A 19,535-nucleotide genomic window follows, 5' to 3' on the forward strand; every position below is an offset into this window, starting at 1 on the left:
ACGCGAAATGTTTCTCTGATGTTGTCACAGGGTAGGTTTTACTTGTCGTTTGTGACTGAGAGTAGTGTCCCACGTTTGTGCTAAAGGCCAGGGGATCTCGGGAACCTTGCTTTTGAAGTTCGCTGAGCAATCCACTTCAGTGTGACTGAATAGGGACGAAAATTCGTGAGAGTTCCTTGTAGATCATCTCTTAGTTGCGCAGGAACACGACCTATATGAATTGAGGGTACATAGACAATTCTTGCAATGGGCGTATATGGCACAGCCGGACGGGTTAGCGGGTGCTTGGGAGACGTCTTGCATATTGGCGACTATCAGGAAGGTTTCTTGGGTAGCTGTAGGTAGGGGATTAGTGTAAGGACCCAGGGTGTAGGACACGGTCTGTTTTTTTAGACATAATATGATTTACTTGAAGGGGTGCGTTTTAATTTTACGCAAATTCAAATTTGCTTTTTGCGCAAGTCTCTATTTTCCCCACACAAGCGGGTCCTTGCCATGTTTCAACCGCGAACACTTAAAGGAATGTTTAAGGTGGGTTGCGGCAAAGAAAGCTATTTTCATTTATATTCACAAAATTTAACTAAATTGGCACGACATGGCAAGACATCGCTTAGGCCATGCGCTCGATTGGAGGACTAAGCCCTGCCGGCCATTTGGCCACCGCTGGCGCCGGCCAGCGACAAAAATGCACCGTCTCCGTTTCATCGCTTTTCGGCATTTCTTCACCCACACCCAAGCTTGACGGCGGCATCTAATCTCATGTGGCAACGTGGGCCCGTTGGCCCACGTTGCGGCACATTATCTGCGGCACATTATCTGAGGGCCGGCTATTTGAACGGCACTTCCCAGCGAAGCTTCCGGGGCACGACATCGCTTTGGCCATGCGCTCACACCAGTTCTACGCACAGGTCAGTTATCAACAACCTTCTAAATAGCAGGGTCATGCCCCACTGACTTCTTCTATACCTTGCGAAAATGTCGTGCTCTGTTGAATACCGTTTTTGCTTCACTGCGTGATGATCTGTTGATGCTTTGTGGACATGCCGAAAGGAACCCTGGCTCTTATCCCGCAGTAAACGCAGCCTGTACGGATTCCGACAGTGTCGATATTTCCGAAATTTGCGCAGTGGTTAAACGTTTGGAACTGAATGAGGCTGCATTCTTTCAAGAAGTGGAAGCTGTAAAAGAACAGCAAAATGCACTGAACGCGTCAGTGCAAGGTCTCTCTAGCAGAAGGGCTGTCCTGGAAAGTGATATGCATTCACCGAGACAAATTGAAACTAATGGGGTAGCCAACGCTCCAGGTGCTATTGACGTGTTGAGACAAGATTTGGCAAAACTTTAGAGTGTCGCTTGACGATGCGAGCAACAGATCTAGAAGAAACAACTCTCTTATTTTTGGCCTTGATGAATCCTCCACTGAAACTTGGTGCGAATCAGAATAAAATAGGCTAGCTTTCTGCCAAACGCAACTGGGTGAACACCTTACTTCCGAATGCATTGAGCTTACTCACCGGCTTGGTAAATTCAGAAAAGCAAAAACTGCCCTATCATTATGAAGTTCTGTAGTGTCAAGGATGAGGAGCGCATTCTATCCCGCGGTATCAAACTTAAGGATACTAGCTTTGCAATCCGTGAAGACTTCACGTGTGCCGTCAGAAGTTCACGATCTAAACTAGTACATGCCATGAAATGCTCTTTTAAACTAACTAAGCTACTCTTCAATAAGAGATGCTCCATATACGATTCTGCTCGAGACATGAATGTCGAATTTTAAGAATAGCAACGGGTGAGGCGCCTGTGCAATCGGTATTTAGTGTGAAGTCAGCATAAAGGGTGTTCAGCTCGCCATATTTCTGAGCTTATATTTTTTGGTCGTAAACTGCAGGAGCATTAAAAACAAGAACGATGAATTCGCTACTCTTGTCTCTTCCATTAAACCACAGGCGATTATAGGCACAGAGTCATTGCTTGATGATCCTATTCTCAGTTCTGTAGTTTTTCCACGTGGCTCTCACGTTTACCGTTTCAATCGCCATATACGTGGCGGTGATGTCTTTCTTCTCGTCGAATCGTGCCTACATTCACCTGCTCTGGTAATTCCAACTCAATGCACTGAATCTGTTTGGTGCAATATCCTTTTCACAATTGGCGGTTTCTGACAGGTGTTTTTTTTTACCATCATCCTGCTTTCACTTCCACTGAGTCATATAGATTACTGTCTAATTATCTGTCCACAATAAATAATGACCATAGTATCGGCGGTGACTTCAATATGTCTGACGTTCAGTTAGTGGCTGCAATAAGCCTGTCCTGATTAGCTTATCAGCACTTTCTTCAGCCTTTCACGAGTTAGTAGTTGCAAATGATCTTTACGAGTATGTTGCTGATTCTGCTAGGCCTGGTAACAGCTCTTCTGTCCTAGACCTGCTTTTTCAGACCAGGCGTCGCTTGTGCCTGACAACTCCGTCATTCCTGGTATCAACGACCAGGACTGCGTTGTTGCCCATGTTCGAACCATGTTGTTTTCATGCCCACACGTTCGGCAGAGGAAGGTTTACCTTTTTGATAAAGGCGATTATGCTTCACTATCAGATGAGGTTGACAATTTTCTGCTTAGTTCAGCCATTTAAGTCATTCCTTTGATTGTAGTCGCTTGTGGGAGACATTCAGCTACACCCTAAAGCAACTAACTGACAAATTGACTAGCACGTTCCTTCCAAAGTTTTGAAAGCAAAAAGACGCAGAGATAAATAAACCTTGAGTTACTCCGGAGGTTAAGCGATTGATTAATAAGAGACATCGCTTCCTAAATAGCTACAGGAAACATCGCATTTCTAGAATACGTGAAATGTTACGTTGTCTCTGGAAGGATATAAAAATAGGAAACAGGGCTGCAAAAGAGAAATATTTTTTAGAATTAGGTTCGAAGTTGAAAAAGAACAAGAAAGAAATGTGGAAGTGTTTTAAAACAAACTGCAGACAATCAACTAGTATTCCGAATCTAAACGATGACAATTTTCTTATTACTGATGAGCTGCATGAGGCTTGAGCAGAGGTACAGTGTGGACTTCTTACCTTTTGTGACTCCCCGAGGGTTATTCTATACTTCTCAAGGATCCTCGCCATTGTATACATGATTTCCAGCAGTGCTAGGCGCTCGCCGATGCAGTTTCTGGGCCCCGCACCGAAGGGTTGGTAAGCGATAGATGGTCTGGCTGATGAATTTTCTGGCAGGAACCTAAATAAAAAATATGCGATCTATCAATGGGGAATTATTCAACGAAGCAGTCAATATATAAATCAGTCATTCGATCAATAAACAAGTAAAATAATTAATCAGACGCAACAAAATGTGATCATGCTAATCAGCCTCCTGTCCACAGCATGTGTACTTGCTCAATACTTGGCTAGTTTGCGCATACTGACGTCTGAAAGAGACCATCCGGTCGACCTCAGTGTTATCGTCCATGTAATTTCGCGCTTCATTTAGTCCTCGGTTGACCTCAGTGTCATCGTTCATGTAATTTAGCGCTTCATTTAGTCCTGCATAGAAGCATGTGACACTGGTTTTATGTGTGGTTCTAGAAATCTAGCCTCACTTCTCGAGGCCACACAGCAGACCGAACAGTTAATGTTCAGCTCCGATAACCTTAGCTCACGTGACTCAGCGGAGCGGTCCAGCGCTGCGCAAAGCTCATCTGTAGGGTTCTGCGCACAGCGCGAGCAGTTTACTCATTCGCGTGGCAGTTTCTGTATAGAAATGACTCGGTCCGCCTGCGAGCCCTCCTAAAGATTCGAGGAGACACGCCGCCTAATTTGTCTACGACTACACTGCGCACCAGGTATTGAGCGACATTTTGGAGCGAGAGCTCCACTACTCCGTGTTTCGCCATGGTCATCGGGTGTTGCAGTTTGACCTTCAGCAGGAGGAGCGCCGGAGGTGTGGCTGTGACATCAGACCCCGTGACACAGCGCAGCCGCCGCGCCGCTGCTCTAACCGCGGTGCGCCGACCGCCGCTTCTGCAGATGTGTTCACGTGATTATGCACGTGACTTTGCGTTCGCTTAAGGAGGCGGCGCCGCTCACGCATGCAGTTTCGCCATGGATGAGAGCGCGGCTTACAGTGCGCCCGAAACGCCTCCGTTTCAAGCGCCTAACCAGGCGTAGCCAAGTGTAATGGAGCTTTCGCTCTGTCTTACTAGGTTTAGATGAGCCGAACCATTGCCAAATGTTTGTTCACGCACCTGTCTGGGTCGAACTTTTCAGGCTCGGGCCAGTAACGAGGATCCATGTGGATCTGCATTGTCGGAGCCAGGATAGATGTGCCAGCCTTGTACTTGATGCCGTTGTATTCGAAGTCGCCTACGGCCCGCCTTGTGGTGAATCTGCGCAGTGCGAACGATATTCAGAGAGTGTTTATACGTAAACACAACAGAAAATTTTCTGTCATAACAACACATTTTCAGTAGTAGTTTGCTTATAGTAACAACAAATATTTCTCGAATAACAACATAATTTTCAATAGTACTGCGCTACCTTTTTTCGTTACGACAGAACTAGAAAAAATAATAGTACAGTACTACAGAAAAACATGTTCTTAGAACAGGGAACATAATATTTTGTCGGCCTGTTTGGGCCCGAATCAGTGGTTCCTTTTTTGACTGGGAATTTAAGCCACATCGGTAGAAGTCTATGACATACATTATGATTATAAGCATTGTACTAATAATGATCAGCAGGAGCAGCTTAACCCCGTTCACCTTCTAGAAAAACGCAAGACAAAGCTTTGACATCACAGCAAGTTTTTGTGGTATTTTTGGTAAGGAACTAATGATAACAAATTTTTGTAATAACAGCAGGATTTTCTGTATTAGTGCGCTGTCTGTTGTCGTAGCGACACAACTGTATTAATATGCTGGAAAAAAACTACTACAAAACGATAGAAATTTTTGTCGCATTTAGGGCATGATTCTGTCCATTTTTTTGATGGGGCACTCTAGGAAAAACTCTTCCACACCGCTTCATTAATCCCAGCAGCACAGCTGTTCGGCCCAATATTAGAAATGTATTGGAAAATACCAAAGTGAAAACATCTCTATCCAATACTGGGCCGATTACCTGTGCTGCTTGGGAACCCTGTCTGTGCTGTCTGTTGCCACTGTATTCAGCAAAAGTCCTAATCTGATCATTCTACATGACACTCTGCCACACCACGCTACACTTTCCGTACCTTCCACTTCACTCCGTTGCTGTCTTAGGAGATTACTACTAGGAGATTACCCTTATAGAATGGCTATATACTTTGTATGGACTTCTTAGTATACGTTATAAGAAGTCTATATAAAGTCTGTAGGCCATTTTGTAAGAGTAATCTCCTAGTTGGCAACAAGAACAAGAAATGAGCATTGACAAGGTGTGAAAAGACAGTAACGGAGTGGAGTCTAAGGTATGGAAAGAGTAGCGGGGTGTGGCAGAGTGTCATGTAGAGGGATCAGATTAGGACTTTTGCTGAATAGAGTGGCCACAGATGGCACAGGACAGGGTTCCCAAGCAGCACAGGTAATCGGCCCAGTATCGGACACAGATGGTAATCTCTACTGCCTTCTTAAATATATTTGCTTGTCTATGCATAGCCTATAGACTGTCCATGGAAAATTCTACTAAAAGTGTGTGGTCACAAATCTATTGATTGCATATAGGCTGTCTATAGATTTCTTAACAAAATGTCTACACACAGAACTCTGTGGACAATCTATAGACTGCCCCAGAAAATTCTGTGAGGGAATTAGCCAGACTTTGTTCTGAGTCTCATTCTGCTCTCTTCCTGCCTCTTAACGTTCCGCATAAGACTTTCCATAGCTGGCTACGCTGTCCTCAGCCTAATCTCATGCCTTTTCATTGCACTCCAAGTTTCCGCCGCATTGGTGAACAGTTGAAAGATACGAGTGTTATAAAGTTTCCTGTGGAGGAATACTGCTAAGCTGGTACTAACGACGTGGTAGTATTCGCCAAGTGCACTCCAACAAAAGGGAAGTAGTATCAGGCACAAGTCACTGCTAAACCAAAGTTGCATCATTCAATATGGGCTAAAAGCGGTACGTGCACAACCTAACGGTAATATGTTGTGCATAGGTTATTGTACGCAGATGTTCTAATTGACAGCTCGCGTCATATGAATGCAGGTTGACACCGGGCATCACTTTCAAAGCTAAAGTTAATTAATTTGTTGTCAAAATATTGACAATGACAATGTAATACCCTTTAAAATTATTGAATTTAGTATCTTACATTACACATATAAAGAAAAGCGGCGCTTGCGAAATAATTGGTAGTGACGCTGAATTCCGTGCGCAGCTCCCAGAATGCACCAGGTATTTTTATAAACAAAAGCTCGCTCACGTTGCAAGGAACGAAGTTAGGGCAATGTTTTGGCAGCCGCATTGAGAAATGGCCTTCCATTAGCTTTCATATGAGCAAATTTTTTGAAGCGAAGAGCTTCGCTACGCTAGATAAAGCAGTCTTCGGGTAGGCACCACAACGACCTTGAACGACCTTCAGTCCAACCAAGGATAACCATGTATTACCATATGCGGTACAGTTATGGTGTCGAACCCTTTACGCCTAACCTTGACCCATGCCATTTAGTTGAACTTTGGTATTGGGTGACCTTTGGGTTGACCTTTGACCTTAAGAACATCCGATGGGGTGATGTGAAACCACGTGATGAGTAACCATGTGTGCAGCTTTTCGCTATTTCCAGGGTTACCCAAGTTGAGCCACTGCCAATTTTTGTGTTATGTGTCAGGTGTAGTCAAAAACATCCCAGTACTTACACTGTGCCTGGTGAATAGATCCTCATAGTTTCTTGCACCACGTTTCTCGTGTACTTCATTCCCTGCATGACCGCCGTGTAATCCAGTTTTCCCTGTTGGATAAAATAGCAGTTAATATCCTGTATACTTTCGAAGAGAGTACCGAGGCCTACAGGCCCCGCGCTTGTTATATTTGCATGCTTACATTCCTTCAAAGCGGGTCAGATCTTTAATTCGCCACTAGATGAGTAGCATGGAAGGTGCTGTTTCGGTGGTGCTTTATTCTTGAATCTACTATTTATTCATTTATTTGGTTATACATAAGGCGAACCAAAAACTTTGGCCCTGTACGGAGGGGCTTCGAAACGGCCACAGACACATTATTTTATTGCGTGTTTTCATTTTTCAAATGGTGCCTTAAACCGTAGAATACATGGATAATCCCGTGGTGTTCGCCTTCGACCGCCAAATAACTTCAATTGGTGTTCTTATGTAATGCTGTTTCGGTTTGTTTCACGAACCGCACAATGGCTGTCATGTCAGTTGAACTTTGGGTCACATGAGGCACGAAAAAAAGTTAGGCAGGGTTTATCCACGGCTATACCGAAAGGTCGAACAATAGCATTTTGTAAATTACCTGAGCCAAATTTGTAGGTCGCCATCGTGTCGGGCACACTCAGTTATGGCTAGACATCGGTTTAGGTCCAAATCGACCAAGGTCAAATTTGGGGGTGGCCGGACCAAATCTGAAGGTCGTCATCGCGTCGGGCACGCTCAATTATCGTTGGACATAGGTTTGGGTCCAAATCCGTCAAGGTCCAATTTCGAGGGTGGGCCGGGCCAAACTTCTGGAAGTGACCCGAGCCAAATTTGGAGGTGGCCATCATGTCGGGCACGCTCAGTTGTTGCTGGACATCGATTTAGGTCCAAATCGACCAAATCCAAATTTGGGGTGGCCGGACCAAATCTGGATGTCGCCATCTTGTTGGGCACGCTCATTATCTTTGGACATAGGTTTGGGTCAAAATGGCTCTCGATCAAATTTCGAGGGTCGGCCGGACCAAACTTCCGGAAATGACCAGGGCCAAATTTGGAGGTCGCCATCGTGTCGGGCTCGGTCAGTTATGGTTGGACATCGATTTAGTCCAAATCGGCGAAGGCTAACCTGTCAGTCTGTCAAAGTCAAATCTGTTGCTTTTCTGCGCTTTTCAATGTCAAACCAAGGTCAAATCAGGCGTGGTATGGTGAGCGACTTTTGCTTTGGGGAGAGCTACCGCGCTATTAGGCAGCCTAACACAGCGGTAGGCCGCAGCCATCATCGGGGCATAAGCTGGCTATCCATCATTTCCCTGCGCACAGTGGTGTGTACACTGCTAATCATGTTATAACTCATTGCTGAATGACTAATTGGGACAAATCCGGGTGGAGGAGCTCTGCCTCAAAGGGCTTGTGGTTTTCAGGGGAGCGTAGAGGGATAAAGCTGGCATCTCAAACGCGCCGCAGCTATAGGTGTGGGTATAAGGTTGGTGCACGAGGAAGTTTCGTCGTGATGTTCATTTGAAATGAGTTACCAACACCTAGGCACAGCATGTGAGATGTAAGGCTTCCGCAGGAAGTGGGTAACTGCTTTCGGAGCACTTCTTAGTTGACACTTTTGAACGTACTTACATATTGGTTGATGACTGAGGTGAGTTCGTCCCTGGCCTTGTCTTGTACGTCTTGGTACTTGGCGAGAACGTAAGAGACGTAAGCCAACGACGTTGACGTCGTTTCAAACCTATTATAAAAAAGATAGAACTACTTAAATTAGGCGTGGTTCAACCTGGCTGAACCTAGTAAGACAAGCGAAAGCTCTATTAAGGTAAGAACACGCCACACGCTTTTGTACAGCGAACGGCGCTTCAGACGATTTCCGGCCGTTGCGAGGGTGCAGTCGGCTCCGCATACGCAGCTGTGGCGAGGCGCAGCGAGTCACGTGATTCGATAGTTGCGAGTCGAGCAAGCGCCGTCAGCTTAACGCGTGGAGCTGTGGCGAGGCGTGGCGAGTCACGTGGCAGGGCGTCAGAGCCAAGCCTCCGCTCCTCCTGGTTTGAAGGTCAAATTTCATGGCCGCATGACCTTCCGCTTTGTATAGGGGAGAAGTAGAGCTTTCGCTCTAAAAGCTGGAGGATGTTTTTGCCTCTATGAAAACGCTGATTTTGGCACGTCGGGAACGCTGCGACATTCAGCGGTTGGTAAATAAAGCGTTGGTAGGAATTAAAATATCTATGAAATGTTTTCCTACCGAAAATGCATCGCTAGCTCTGGCATTCATGCTTGTCTAAGGACATGAAACCCAATTAGCTGACACAAAAACACTTCGCTTGAGTGCACAGTACAAAAGAGAAAGATTGACAAGATTGGTGCAGGCTACCTAATCTATGCCAAGCGTCAGCGATTACTGTAAGATATACAAAACAGCGCTCTTGCTTTGAGACAAATGGAAATATCACAATTACCGGTTACTCTCATAATCAGTTACGTGAAAAACAAAAATTATGAGCTTACACCGACGCATGGCTCTAGCAACCGCTATTCTTTTCGTTATGTGACATATTAAAAATATTTCACCCACCTCAGCGACGTGTTTCGCCCAAGATAAGTCAACACAGACTGCTAGTCACCATAACACTTACGCGGCCAGCATTGTCACGGCCGTGTTGACTTCGACTTCCAGCACACTCATGCCGTTCGTGATCTTCCCATTGGCTGCATTTTGGGAAAAGAGAAAGTTTTTTTGGTGTGACATTTGGCAGTGAAATACTGGAGTGGTCAATGAAAAAAAGAGACAACAGTTGCCAGCATAAATTTAAGGGCGTATTTATGTTATTCCTTTGTACATATTGCAGCCCCGCAGAAGTTGCTGCAGAAGAAACGATAAGACATGCATGAGCATCACGAGCAACTTTAATTACGCCTACAAGAAAGCCACAATACAAATACACAATGCACAGACATCTACGACTTTCAATGGCATCCACGCAATTGCTGCAATTGCAGTACAGGGCAAAGAGTTCCAGCTTTCAATGATTGTTGGGAATACCCTGTGCCTAACAGTAACAGTACATGAGAAAATAAGAAGAATATTTAGTACAATGATGTTCTATGTGGTTGGTGGTTTGGAAAAACTAGCATGGGTCTTAAGTTTTGCGAAACGAGACGAGTTATACAACATGAATATGTACTTTGCAGATACAAAATGTATTTGGTGTGCTTTGCTCAGGTTAGAGTGCAATGTTTCGACGAAGATGTGCTGCATATGAAAAGCCCCAGTCCGAGGGATTTATATTTGGGTATTCTTTCCAAAAGCAAGCCATCAAATGAAAAAAAAAATATTCGTTCGAACCGGAGCTCCTGCTGATGCTATTTTATCCGGTAGAGGCTTTTTTTTTTGTCGCTCCAGATCGTCCTATTTTATTCTTCGATCAGACATACTTTCGAGGCTACAGTGGATAGCTGAGCTGTACCGTACTTAGCCCCATAAATCGTTCGCATTTAGAAAGAAGGTACAACGAATGCGAAGATATTTTTGTTTGTTTATTCGACAGCATTGTGGACGAGATTTCAACACTGGTATCTACAGGGTAAATCTGATCTTGAGTTTGTGGCTAAAATGTCAAATAGCTTTCGGCGTGATAAATAACAATAATTACCTTGCTTTTTCTGGGTATCTTCTTGATGCGCGTCGAGCATGACCTGCAGCAGGTCTGGTTTTCTTGCCTGAACACGGAAGGAAACCATTATAGCTGCCGTGGCACCTTTGGTCAGAGACATGGTCAGAGACATATTGGCGGAATTCTTCGCACGGAACTTACATATGCCATTCACTCATGCTATATGAAGTGTCAGTCGCAATTACAGCGGGAGCAAGAACTCTTAGGATTGGAAAGTAAGGACTGCATCTACGAGAAGGACGTTTCCTTCCTGCTTCTGCAATTTGGCTCTAACCAACCTTAGGACGAGATTAAGGAGTTTGCGGGGATCGGGTGGCCGCAGCTGGCACAGGACATGGTTAACTGGAGAGATACTGGTGAGGCCTATTGAGGTGCAGTGGATGTAGTCGGACAGATGATAATGACTAACCTTCAGGGGTGCAGCAGTGAAGTTCTGACGTCTTTTAGACGCTGCTTTTCTTGAACATATGCTTATAGCTGCAATAGCGAGTGGCTCATAGCCTATTGGACACAAGCGTACGAACATTTTTGTACCCGCTTCCTTCACACCGGTGTTATGCAAGCATATTTATGCAATTTTTTTCGCAACTTCAAACATTATTTGCTGCCACGCAACGTTTCTTTCATTTACTTCAAATGTCGGCCGCTTGATGCCAGCGGTTTCGACGTGTGGCCGAGGAACCGACCACTGAAATGCGGCGCTCCGTCTACAAAACATCTATTCTAACGCCACTTGTCCCCAATGCCACTTCCTATTCCGACGTAATGGGGACTCGCTTTCTTTTACCTTCCCATGTCGAGCATTTTGGGGCAAAAGTATTGAAAATTAGATTATTGCAAGACACTGTTATTGAAATATTCAGCTAATGGTCCACTCTTCTGATATGTAGCAAAGCCTTTCTTTTAATGTGTTTCCATCGGCCGTATCGAACAGTTAAGACTGCCATCGAAAACCAACGGGGAACGCTTTTGACTGACGACAGCAAAAACGTTAATAAAAAAAGACGTCATTAGCATTCCGTGTACCGTGTTATCGTTACCGGTACTGGAGTGCCGGGATCCCGCGCGCAACCAATGCGCATGCGCAAATTGCCTTGACAGCGCCAGATGGCGCCAGCTACCCGGCAGCCGCACGTAAGTGTGCAGCATTGGGACCACGCAGTGCGGGACCAATAAGTGCGTGCTCACCGGCGGTGGGCGGGCTCCCGGTACTCCGGTAACAGTAACACGTTACACAGTATGCTCAAGGTGCCTAGAAATACAAGACTGCCCTCAGGTGATCTACAGATATATTGATTGTTGTAGTGAAATCTTGCATTATATGAAAAAATTGCGTTCATAAACGGTTTCCCGCTCAAAAATGCTTTTGTCCAGAATTGCTGGGTATGTTTTACGACAGGTTTAAGTTCCTTGACCTTTGGTAATCTATAGCGATAACGTTGTAGATCAGATGCCTGAGTGACCTGCGCCCGTTCGAGTCACATGCGGTGTGGATTTCCAGTGGTGCAGTCTGCGTCCGTTGTATTCGGGCTTGTAATTGGTATCTTAACTAGCGATCAGGGAGGATGTTTCGACCAGCTACGCTCAGTGTATTGAGACCGGTAGCAGTGCAGCGCGTAGCATTTTGCTCACGAGGTCCATTCGGTCTGCATGGATATCCACACGCAATTCCTCGATCTGCACCATCAAGCCGCTCCTTCTTTGTCAAACACATTCTTAATTAAGCGTATTTGTTTTTAAACGTATATTCAACGGCTCTGCCTCGTATAGTATTCTCAGAGTTTCGCATGATGATCTATGCTGAACAGCGCGTTTTTCCTCCATTGCCATGCTTATGTGCGGTCCCTAAGGACAGTCCCATGGTTACAGTTTTCTACAGCCCGCGACTACAAAAAGTTTTTTTCCAGCTGTCAACACTCATGGGTGAAGCAACTCCTGGTCTAGTGGAAATAAACTCTGCTCGCTCACCTTGAGGTCTCTAAGTCTAAGATCCACGACCCTTGTGGTTTCTTTGTTGAATGCGCTGTAGCTGAAAGAGCCGAGCTTTTCGTTCAGCCATAAGATCGGGGCTACCACATTAGACAAAGTCGTTGTGGAGTCTGCAAAGAGACAGATAAAAAATTAGGCGAAGTGCGGATATGTGCGTTAGCATGATATGCTTCAGTGCTGCACAGCTCTGCTAGGCTAAGGTGGTTGTTGGTGTCTGTGTTGTTTCAAGCAAAAGTGAAAAGAGGACATGGGAACACATCAGCCTCTCATGATTTAATGAGCTGCTGCCTGACACGATGGGCAGGCAGGCCACTACAGACATACAGACAGGCTGTCTGTCGGCCAGACTGTCTGTCTGTATGTCTGTATGTATGTCTGCCAGGCTGTCTGTCTGTCTGTCTGCAAAACTGTCTGTCTGTCTGCCAGACTGTCTGTCAGAATTGAAACAGAAGCCCAATTGCAGTAGATTAAGGAGTGAAAGACAATGGATTCAGAATTGGAATAGAACCATGCTTGGAATAGACTGATGAGTGGAAGAACAATGCTATATCATTTCCATCCCATAATTCCACTTGGTCCCTTCAAATTTTTCTGTTTGATCAATTCCTGTCGGCGGCTGTTCGGTTCCACCGCTAGTCCGAGCGCGAGACTATTAGCCGTTTACAGCGAGAGCTGTTGTGGCCAGGATTCTCGTTTACGTGACGTTGGTGCAATGTACCAAGTGGAACGTGTGACGCTGCCTGATCAAAATAGTGACGTCAGTGATGTCACGCATGACGTTAAGATAACCTACCACGATGATTTGTGGGAACATTATGACGTCTCTCCTGACTTCACTAGAACTTACCTGGCGCTAATGAGAGTTCGGCGGTTTAAACCCAGCAGACATCACAGGCCCCCACCCAGAGCTACTCGTACTAAAGCCGCCCTAATTTCATCGGCATTCCACACCATCCCAGAATCTTTAAGGCTAGAATTATGGATTTCTTTGGAGCATGGAGCATCACTATGGAGCATCATTCAGCTCTGCCATTTGGCACGTCCAGACGCTTGCTGCGCATTAGCCCCATAGACTTACGTGCGAATATGTGGAAAGGTCCGGACATGATACCATGCAGGACGTTGCGCGCGGCGTTTAGGAACGGGTGCGACAGGTTCCTCTGGAAACAGCAGTCGAAGCCGAACTCCCCACGGCCGACGTAGTCCATGGCGAGTCCTTGGAACGGTTCCGCCACGCACCACTCGACCCCGGCGTTCGCCTTCTCGGCCACCAACTCCATGAACAGGTCAGCCGATTCGCTCAGTGCAGGAATCGTCTGCATGAGGGCAATCGTTTTATGATGCTAAGTTAACACCTTGGAAGAGCGAGAAAGAACACCGCTGGCTGCTCACGTTCTAATAGAAAGACAGGTGCAAGGTGCTACCGGTGCAGAATGGATTCCGGGTGGCGAAAAAAACAGGTAACTCGCCATCAGCCAATTGGAATGCGAGAAGGAGCTTTGCTCGATCCTTTTCCCGTAAACATGTACAAATCTGCGGCAGCACCAGCGGCGCAAAGGACTGCACTTAAATCTGCTTAAGAGCGAAAATGCGAATGGCTTTCCCTGTCCTCTCTATCTCCTTCCATTATTATTTTTTTTAATTGGTTTTTGGGGAAAGGAAACGGCGCAGTATCTGTCTCATATATCGTTGGACACCTGAACCGCGCCGTAAGGGAAGGGATGAAGGAGGGAGTGAAAGAAGAAAGGAAGAATAGGTGCCGTAGTGGAGGGCTCCGGAATAATTTCGACCACCTGGGGATCTTTAACGTGCACTGACATCGCACAGCACACGGGCGCCTTAGCGTTTTTCCTCCATAAAAACGCAGCCGCCACGGTCGGGTTCGAACCCGGGAACTCCGAATCAGTAGTCGAGCGCCCTAGCCACTGAGCCTCCACGGCGGGGCATTTCGTATTTTTTGTTCAATTTATCTCCTTTTTGTTTGCTTATTTTTTGTGTGTTTGTTGTTTTTGTTTTTATTTCGTTACACATATAGTACTTATCAACTGTTGCTTAATAATTCTCACATTTTATTTTTCTTACAATAAACTTTTGATTGTCAGTTCGTGCGAACAACATCCATCCACAACTTCCATCCGCAAACTTCCGTTCACAAACATCCGTCCGCAAATTTTCGTCTACAACTTTCGCCCACAACTTTCGCCCACAACGTTCGCCCACATCTTTCGCCCACAACTTCCTTCCACAAATTCCTTCCACAACTTCTGTCCACAACTTCCCACCAGAAACTTCCGTCCAGAACTTCCGTCCACAAACTTCCGTCCGCAAACTTCCGTCTATAACTTTCGCCCACAACTTTCACTCACAACTTTCGCCCACAACTTTCGCCCACATCTTTCGCCCACAACTTCCTTCCACAACTTCTGTCCACAATCTCTGTCCACAACTTCCCTCCACAAACTTCCGTCCAGAACTTCCGTCCACAAACTTCCGTCCGCAAACTTCCGTCTACAACTTTCGCCCACTACTTTCGCCACAATGTTCGGCCACAACTTTCGGCCACAACAGCCGCCCACAACTTCCTTCCACAACTTCTGGCCACAACTTCTGTCCACAACTTCCCTCCACAAACTTACGTCCAGAACTTCTGTCCACAAACTTCCGTCTACAACTTTCGCCCACAACTTCCTTCCACAACTTCTGTCCGCAACTTCCCTGCACGAACTTTCTTCCAGAACTTCGGTCCACAAACTTCCGTCCGCAAACTACCGTCTACAACTTTCGCCCACAACTTTCGCCCACAACTTCCCTCCACATACTTCAGTTCGCAAACTCGCAAACTTTCGTCTGCAACATTCGCCCACAACTTTAGCCCACAACGTTCGCCCACAACTTCCTTCCACAACTTCTGTCCACAACTTCCCTACACAAACTTTCGTCCAGAACTTCCGTCCCCAAACTTCCGTCCAGAAACTTCCGTCTGCAAACTTCCGTCTACAACTTTCGCCCACAACGTTCGCCCACAACGTTCGCCCATAACTTTCGCCCACAACTTCCTTCCACAACTTCTGTCCACAACTTCCCTCCAAAAACTTCCGTCCAGAACTTCCGTCCACAAACTTCCGTCCGCAAACTTCCGTCTACAACTTTCGCCCACAACGTTCGCCCACAACTTCTGTCCACAACTTCTGTCCACAACTTCCCTCCACAAACTTCCGTCCACAAACTTCCGTCCACAAACTTCTGTCCGCAAACTTCCGTCTGCAACTTTCGCCCACAACTTCCTTCCACAACTTCTGCCCACAACTTCCCTCCACAAACTTCCGTCCGCAAACTTCTGTCTACAACTTTCGCCCACAACTTTCGCCCACAACGTTCGCCCACAATTTCCGCCCACAACTTCCTTCCACAATTTCTGTGCAGAACTTCTGCCCACAACTTTCCTCCACAAACTTCTGTCCAGAACTTCCGTCCAAAAACTTCCGTCCGCAAACTTCCGGCTACAACTTTCGCCCACAACTTCCTTCCAGAACTTCTGTCATCAACTTCCCTCCACAAACTTCCGTCCAGAACTTTCGTCCACAAACTTCAGTCCACAACTTCCGTCCGCAAACTTCTGTCTACAACTTTCGCCCACAACTTCTGTCCAGAACTTCTGCCCACAACTTTCCTCCACAAACTTCTGTCCAGAACTTCCGTCCACAAACTTCCGTCCGCAAACTTCCGGCTACAACTTTCGACCACAACTTTCGCCCACAACTTCCTTCCAGAACTTCTGTCATCAACTTCCCTTCACAAACTTCTGTTCAGAACTTTCGTCCACAAACTTCCGTCCACAAACTTCCGTCCGCAAACTTCCTTCTACAACTTTCGCCCACAACTTTCGCCAACAACGTTCGCCCACAACTTCCTCCCACAACTTCTGTCCACAGCTTCCCTCCACAAACTTCCATCCAGAACTTCCGTCCACAAACAAGCCACTCATGAGCTTAGAAAGGCTTGCGCCTTAAAAATTTCAACTTGTTGCAACCTCCTCGCACTGGCCGTCTATCCGCCGCGACAGCTCGAAACAGGTTTTTGCACCGCGGGGGCAGAATTCGAGAGCGCTTTCATTTGCTTGTGAAACAGGCTTCAGCGGCTCCGCGCTCGAGTGGTTGCAAATTTCGATCGCTCATGACGCGCACCCTCAAGTTGCGTGAATGTACATTCGAGAGTAAAAAGACGAGTGCAATAGATTCATCACTTGTGCGAAATATGCTCCACTCGAGGCGCTACAGTGTAAAAAAAAAAACGCCATTACCAAGAATGTCAGGCCTTCCCCAATCCTCAGACTGTCGGGAGGCTCAGCAGAAATTCATCGTCTGCAAAGAATTTTATTTTTCTGTACTTTTTCCGGCCTCCATCTTTCTGTCAGGCGCTTATCTTTTTTACTCCCTACTCTACGAGTGGAAAAAAGCAGTCAAACAAGTGTTACAAAAACAATCCGTTGCATCGCCACTGTTATTACTACTGTTGTGCCGCCAAAAACACGAAATCCAGAAAACACACAACGGTCGCATGCCATGTCGCAATTTCTCAGAAAAGGGGATGCATGGAAACAAGGCAAAATTACGTTAATCCAATCATAAAGAGATCGAAAGAAATGAAGGAGAAGAAAAAGTTACCAACAGTTTACGCTCTTAACCTTACCGGGACAAGTGCAAGAGCTCTTATCGCGTTGTCGTCATTCTTTTGCCAATATGTAAAACGCGTACAGTAAAGTCAAGAACTATAGATTTTGTTGCAACTTGTTGCAACTTTTTTTGTTGTCAACAGATCGGCTTCACGGCTAGCATTGCATTTCTGCGTTGAAATCTGATCACTTTGGGGCTTTTAGTCATCATGGTTGCTCCTTCATGGATCGACAAATCTGTGTCACTCGTTTATGGTCTGTAGTGTTATCAGCAAGGGAAGTTCACTCGCGATATTCAGTGTGCGCACGATTTTTGCGCCGAGCGCAGGGGGGCCGTTGTCACACCCCATTTACCCCCACTACAAGCCGAGCATCTCTTCGCGCACAGAAGAGCTACTCATTTGCTGAGGACTGTCACCATCAGCGTTCACAATGAGCTGTAAAGCGTGACGTTGCGGAAGCAGCACCGGACGTGGGAAGTATCACGAAGCGTAATTTTTAAAGCGAAAGTTTCACTAGCGTAGCGGCGTCAATTTCGCTGTGTCTGCTCGAATGACCTTGAAAAAGAGGAATGGAGCTGCGTAAGTAACCACGTGACATTCCACGTTACTCGCAGCAGCTGCAGTCGCGCGCTCCGCCGTCGCCGCGGCCGCTGCGCGCTGCCTACCCATTGTGTCGCTATGGACGAAGCAAGTTAGCCGTAGCCGACGTCCTCGAGGGACGGTACTCGCAGACGGCGGGCCGAGTCTGACCACCCGGTAGACATTATCAATCATGCGAGGGATTTAGCAATCGACAGGGAGTGTAAACGCGCGAAACGGGCAGTCGAAACCGATGAAGAGCTGGAGCTTCGCCTGGCTCAACGGCCAACGAAAAGTACCGAAAGACAGGGACTTGCCTTGGAAGCAGCCGCAGCGGAGACTGGCCAGCCGCTGGAAGAGAGTTCTCGCAGTGCGGCACGCGCAACGAACCACGTGGTTAAACAGGGTTTAAGCCGCAGCCATTTTCGTAGCGATAGCTACATTAAGACAACATTTCGAGCCTTCAGCTAGGGTGCCTCAATGCCAGCGCCGGGTGGAGACAACTTAAGTGACGCCGCCATATTGAATCACAACTTGCCTCTCCCATGTACCGCGAAATGCTCGACTGGTAGCCCAGTGTAGCTCCCGCTGCAAAAGGCCGTTCAAGTTAAAGCACTTTGAAGCGCGCCGAGAGCATGAACGGCGCCGTTACAGACGCTAGCGCCGCTGATCCCGTGTGATTCAGTATGGTGGCGCCGCTGAAGTTGTCTCCACCCCGGCTGCGCTGGCATCGAGGCACCCTACCTTCAGCATGGCGGCGGCGCCACGCCGTGGCTACAGTGGCTTCTCCGCCACACTGGCACCTGGTTGGTCACGTGACGCGGAGCAGCTGCCGGCTGCATGGCTGATCACGTTGTTCGTCACGTGAGCAAGTTCCACTCGGCCAGCTGTAGCTATCGCGTCACTCCAGGTTTAACCAGAGCTAAGCCACCGCCATTTTCTTTTCCCCTCTATCTCACTTTCGAGATCTTCAGGTTGGATCTCGGCAATCACCCACTGTTACTTCCCAGTTTATTGAAATTTTTTCCTGTACAGGCCGTCCAGAAACTCACTCAAAATATTACACCGAAAGCCACTCTGGTCAAGCACAATGAGGCGCGCACTTGAATACAAGTTTTAAGCTACAAGAAGCCGAATAACTTTAAATATCTAGCTCAGAACAGTGAAAGTAATTTTCGCTTGAATCTCGAGGAAAACGTTTTTGTATGCAATTGTGCAGCTCTCCCGAAGCCATGAGAGTAACAAGAGAGCATTCTTGTGGACATAATCGGTAAAGTGAGACCTCGACTCCTGCGACAAACTACTCTTTCATTAGGCAGGATAATGCAAGTTATCTAGACAGGGCACCCGAAAAAGTTGCAAGGATTAGAGATAGATTGGTGTTGCCTTATTGGAGGTAAGTGTATGACTAAAGTTTCCAATAATTTTCACCGTCCTCCGGAGTGGAGTCAGCAGACAATAGGATGCGCATCACAAGCTTCGTGTTCTGAAAAAATTGGAGGGCACACTAAAGCCCTACCTTAAAAGCATGACGCGATAGCGTTAATGAGTTCATTAAAGCCAGTATATGCGGAATTTTGCCACTCTCGACTTTACATAGATCCCTGGGAATCATTATGCTTCTGCTGGCACAGTGGTGCAACAGTTAAGCGATGCGCCACTGCCCTGACATGGCAGGTCTGCCATAGGTGGGGCTTGTGCGAACCAGGCTGATCTCTCTAAGTGAGCAATCCTGAACATAGCGGCCCACTTGCCAATGTGGTCA

At 46.7% G+C, this 19,535-nt stretch overlaps 1 protein-coding gene across 1 annotated transcript in view; it reads right to left on the reverse strand.

Annotated features, from left to right (window-relative positions):
* The window catches only part of LOC144101805 (cytochrome P450 3A8-like), a 45,039-nt gene that overhangs the window by 1,390 nt on the left and 24,114 nt on the right, over positions 1-19,535 (reverse strand). The window contains exons 6-13 of the mRNA XM_077635020.1: positions 13,596-13,833; positions 12,497-12,627; positions 10,508-10,574; positions 9,491-9,563; positions 8,484-8,592; positions 6,837-6,928; positions 4,248-4,388; positions 3,079-3,241 (exon numbers count right to left, since the gene is read on the reverse strand). Of these exons, the coding sequence (XP_077491146.1) occupies positions 3,079-3,241; positions 4,248-4,388; positions 6,837-6,928; positions 8,484-8,592; positions 9,491-9,563; positions 10,508-10,574; positions 12,497-12,627; positions 13,596-13,833 (1,014 nt within the window). The remainder of the gene's footprint in view (positions 1-3,078; positions 3,242-4,247; positions 4,389-6,836; positions 6,929-8,483; positions 8,593-9,490; positions 9,564-10,507; positions 10,575-12,496; positions 12,628-13,595; positions 13,834-19,535) is intronic.

Source organism: Amblyomma americanum, chromosome 8 (genome assembly GCF_052857255.1).
Source record: "Amblyomma americanum isolate KBUSLIRL-KWMA chromosome 8, ASM5285725v1, whole genome shotgun sequence".
NCBI lineage: Eukaryota > Metazoa > Arthropoda > Arachnida > Ixodida > Ixodidae > Amblyomma > Amblyomma americanum.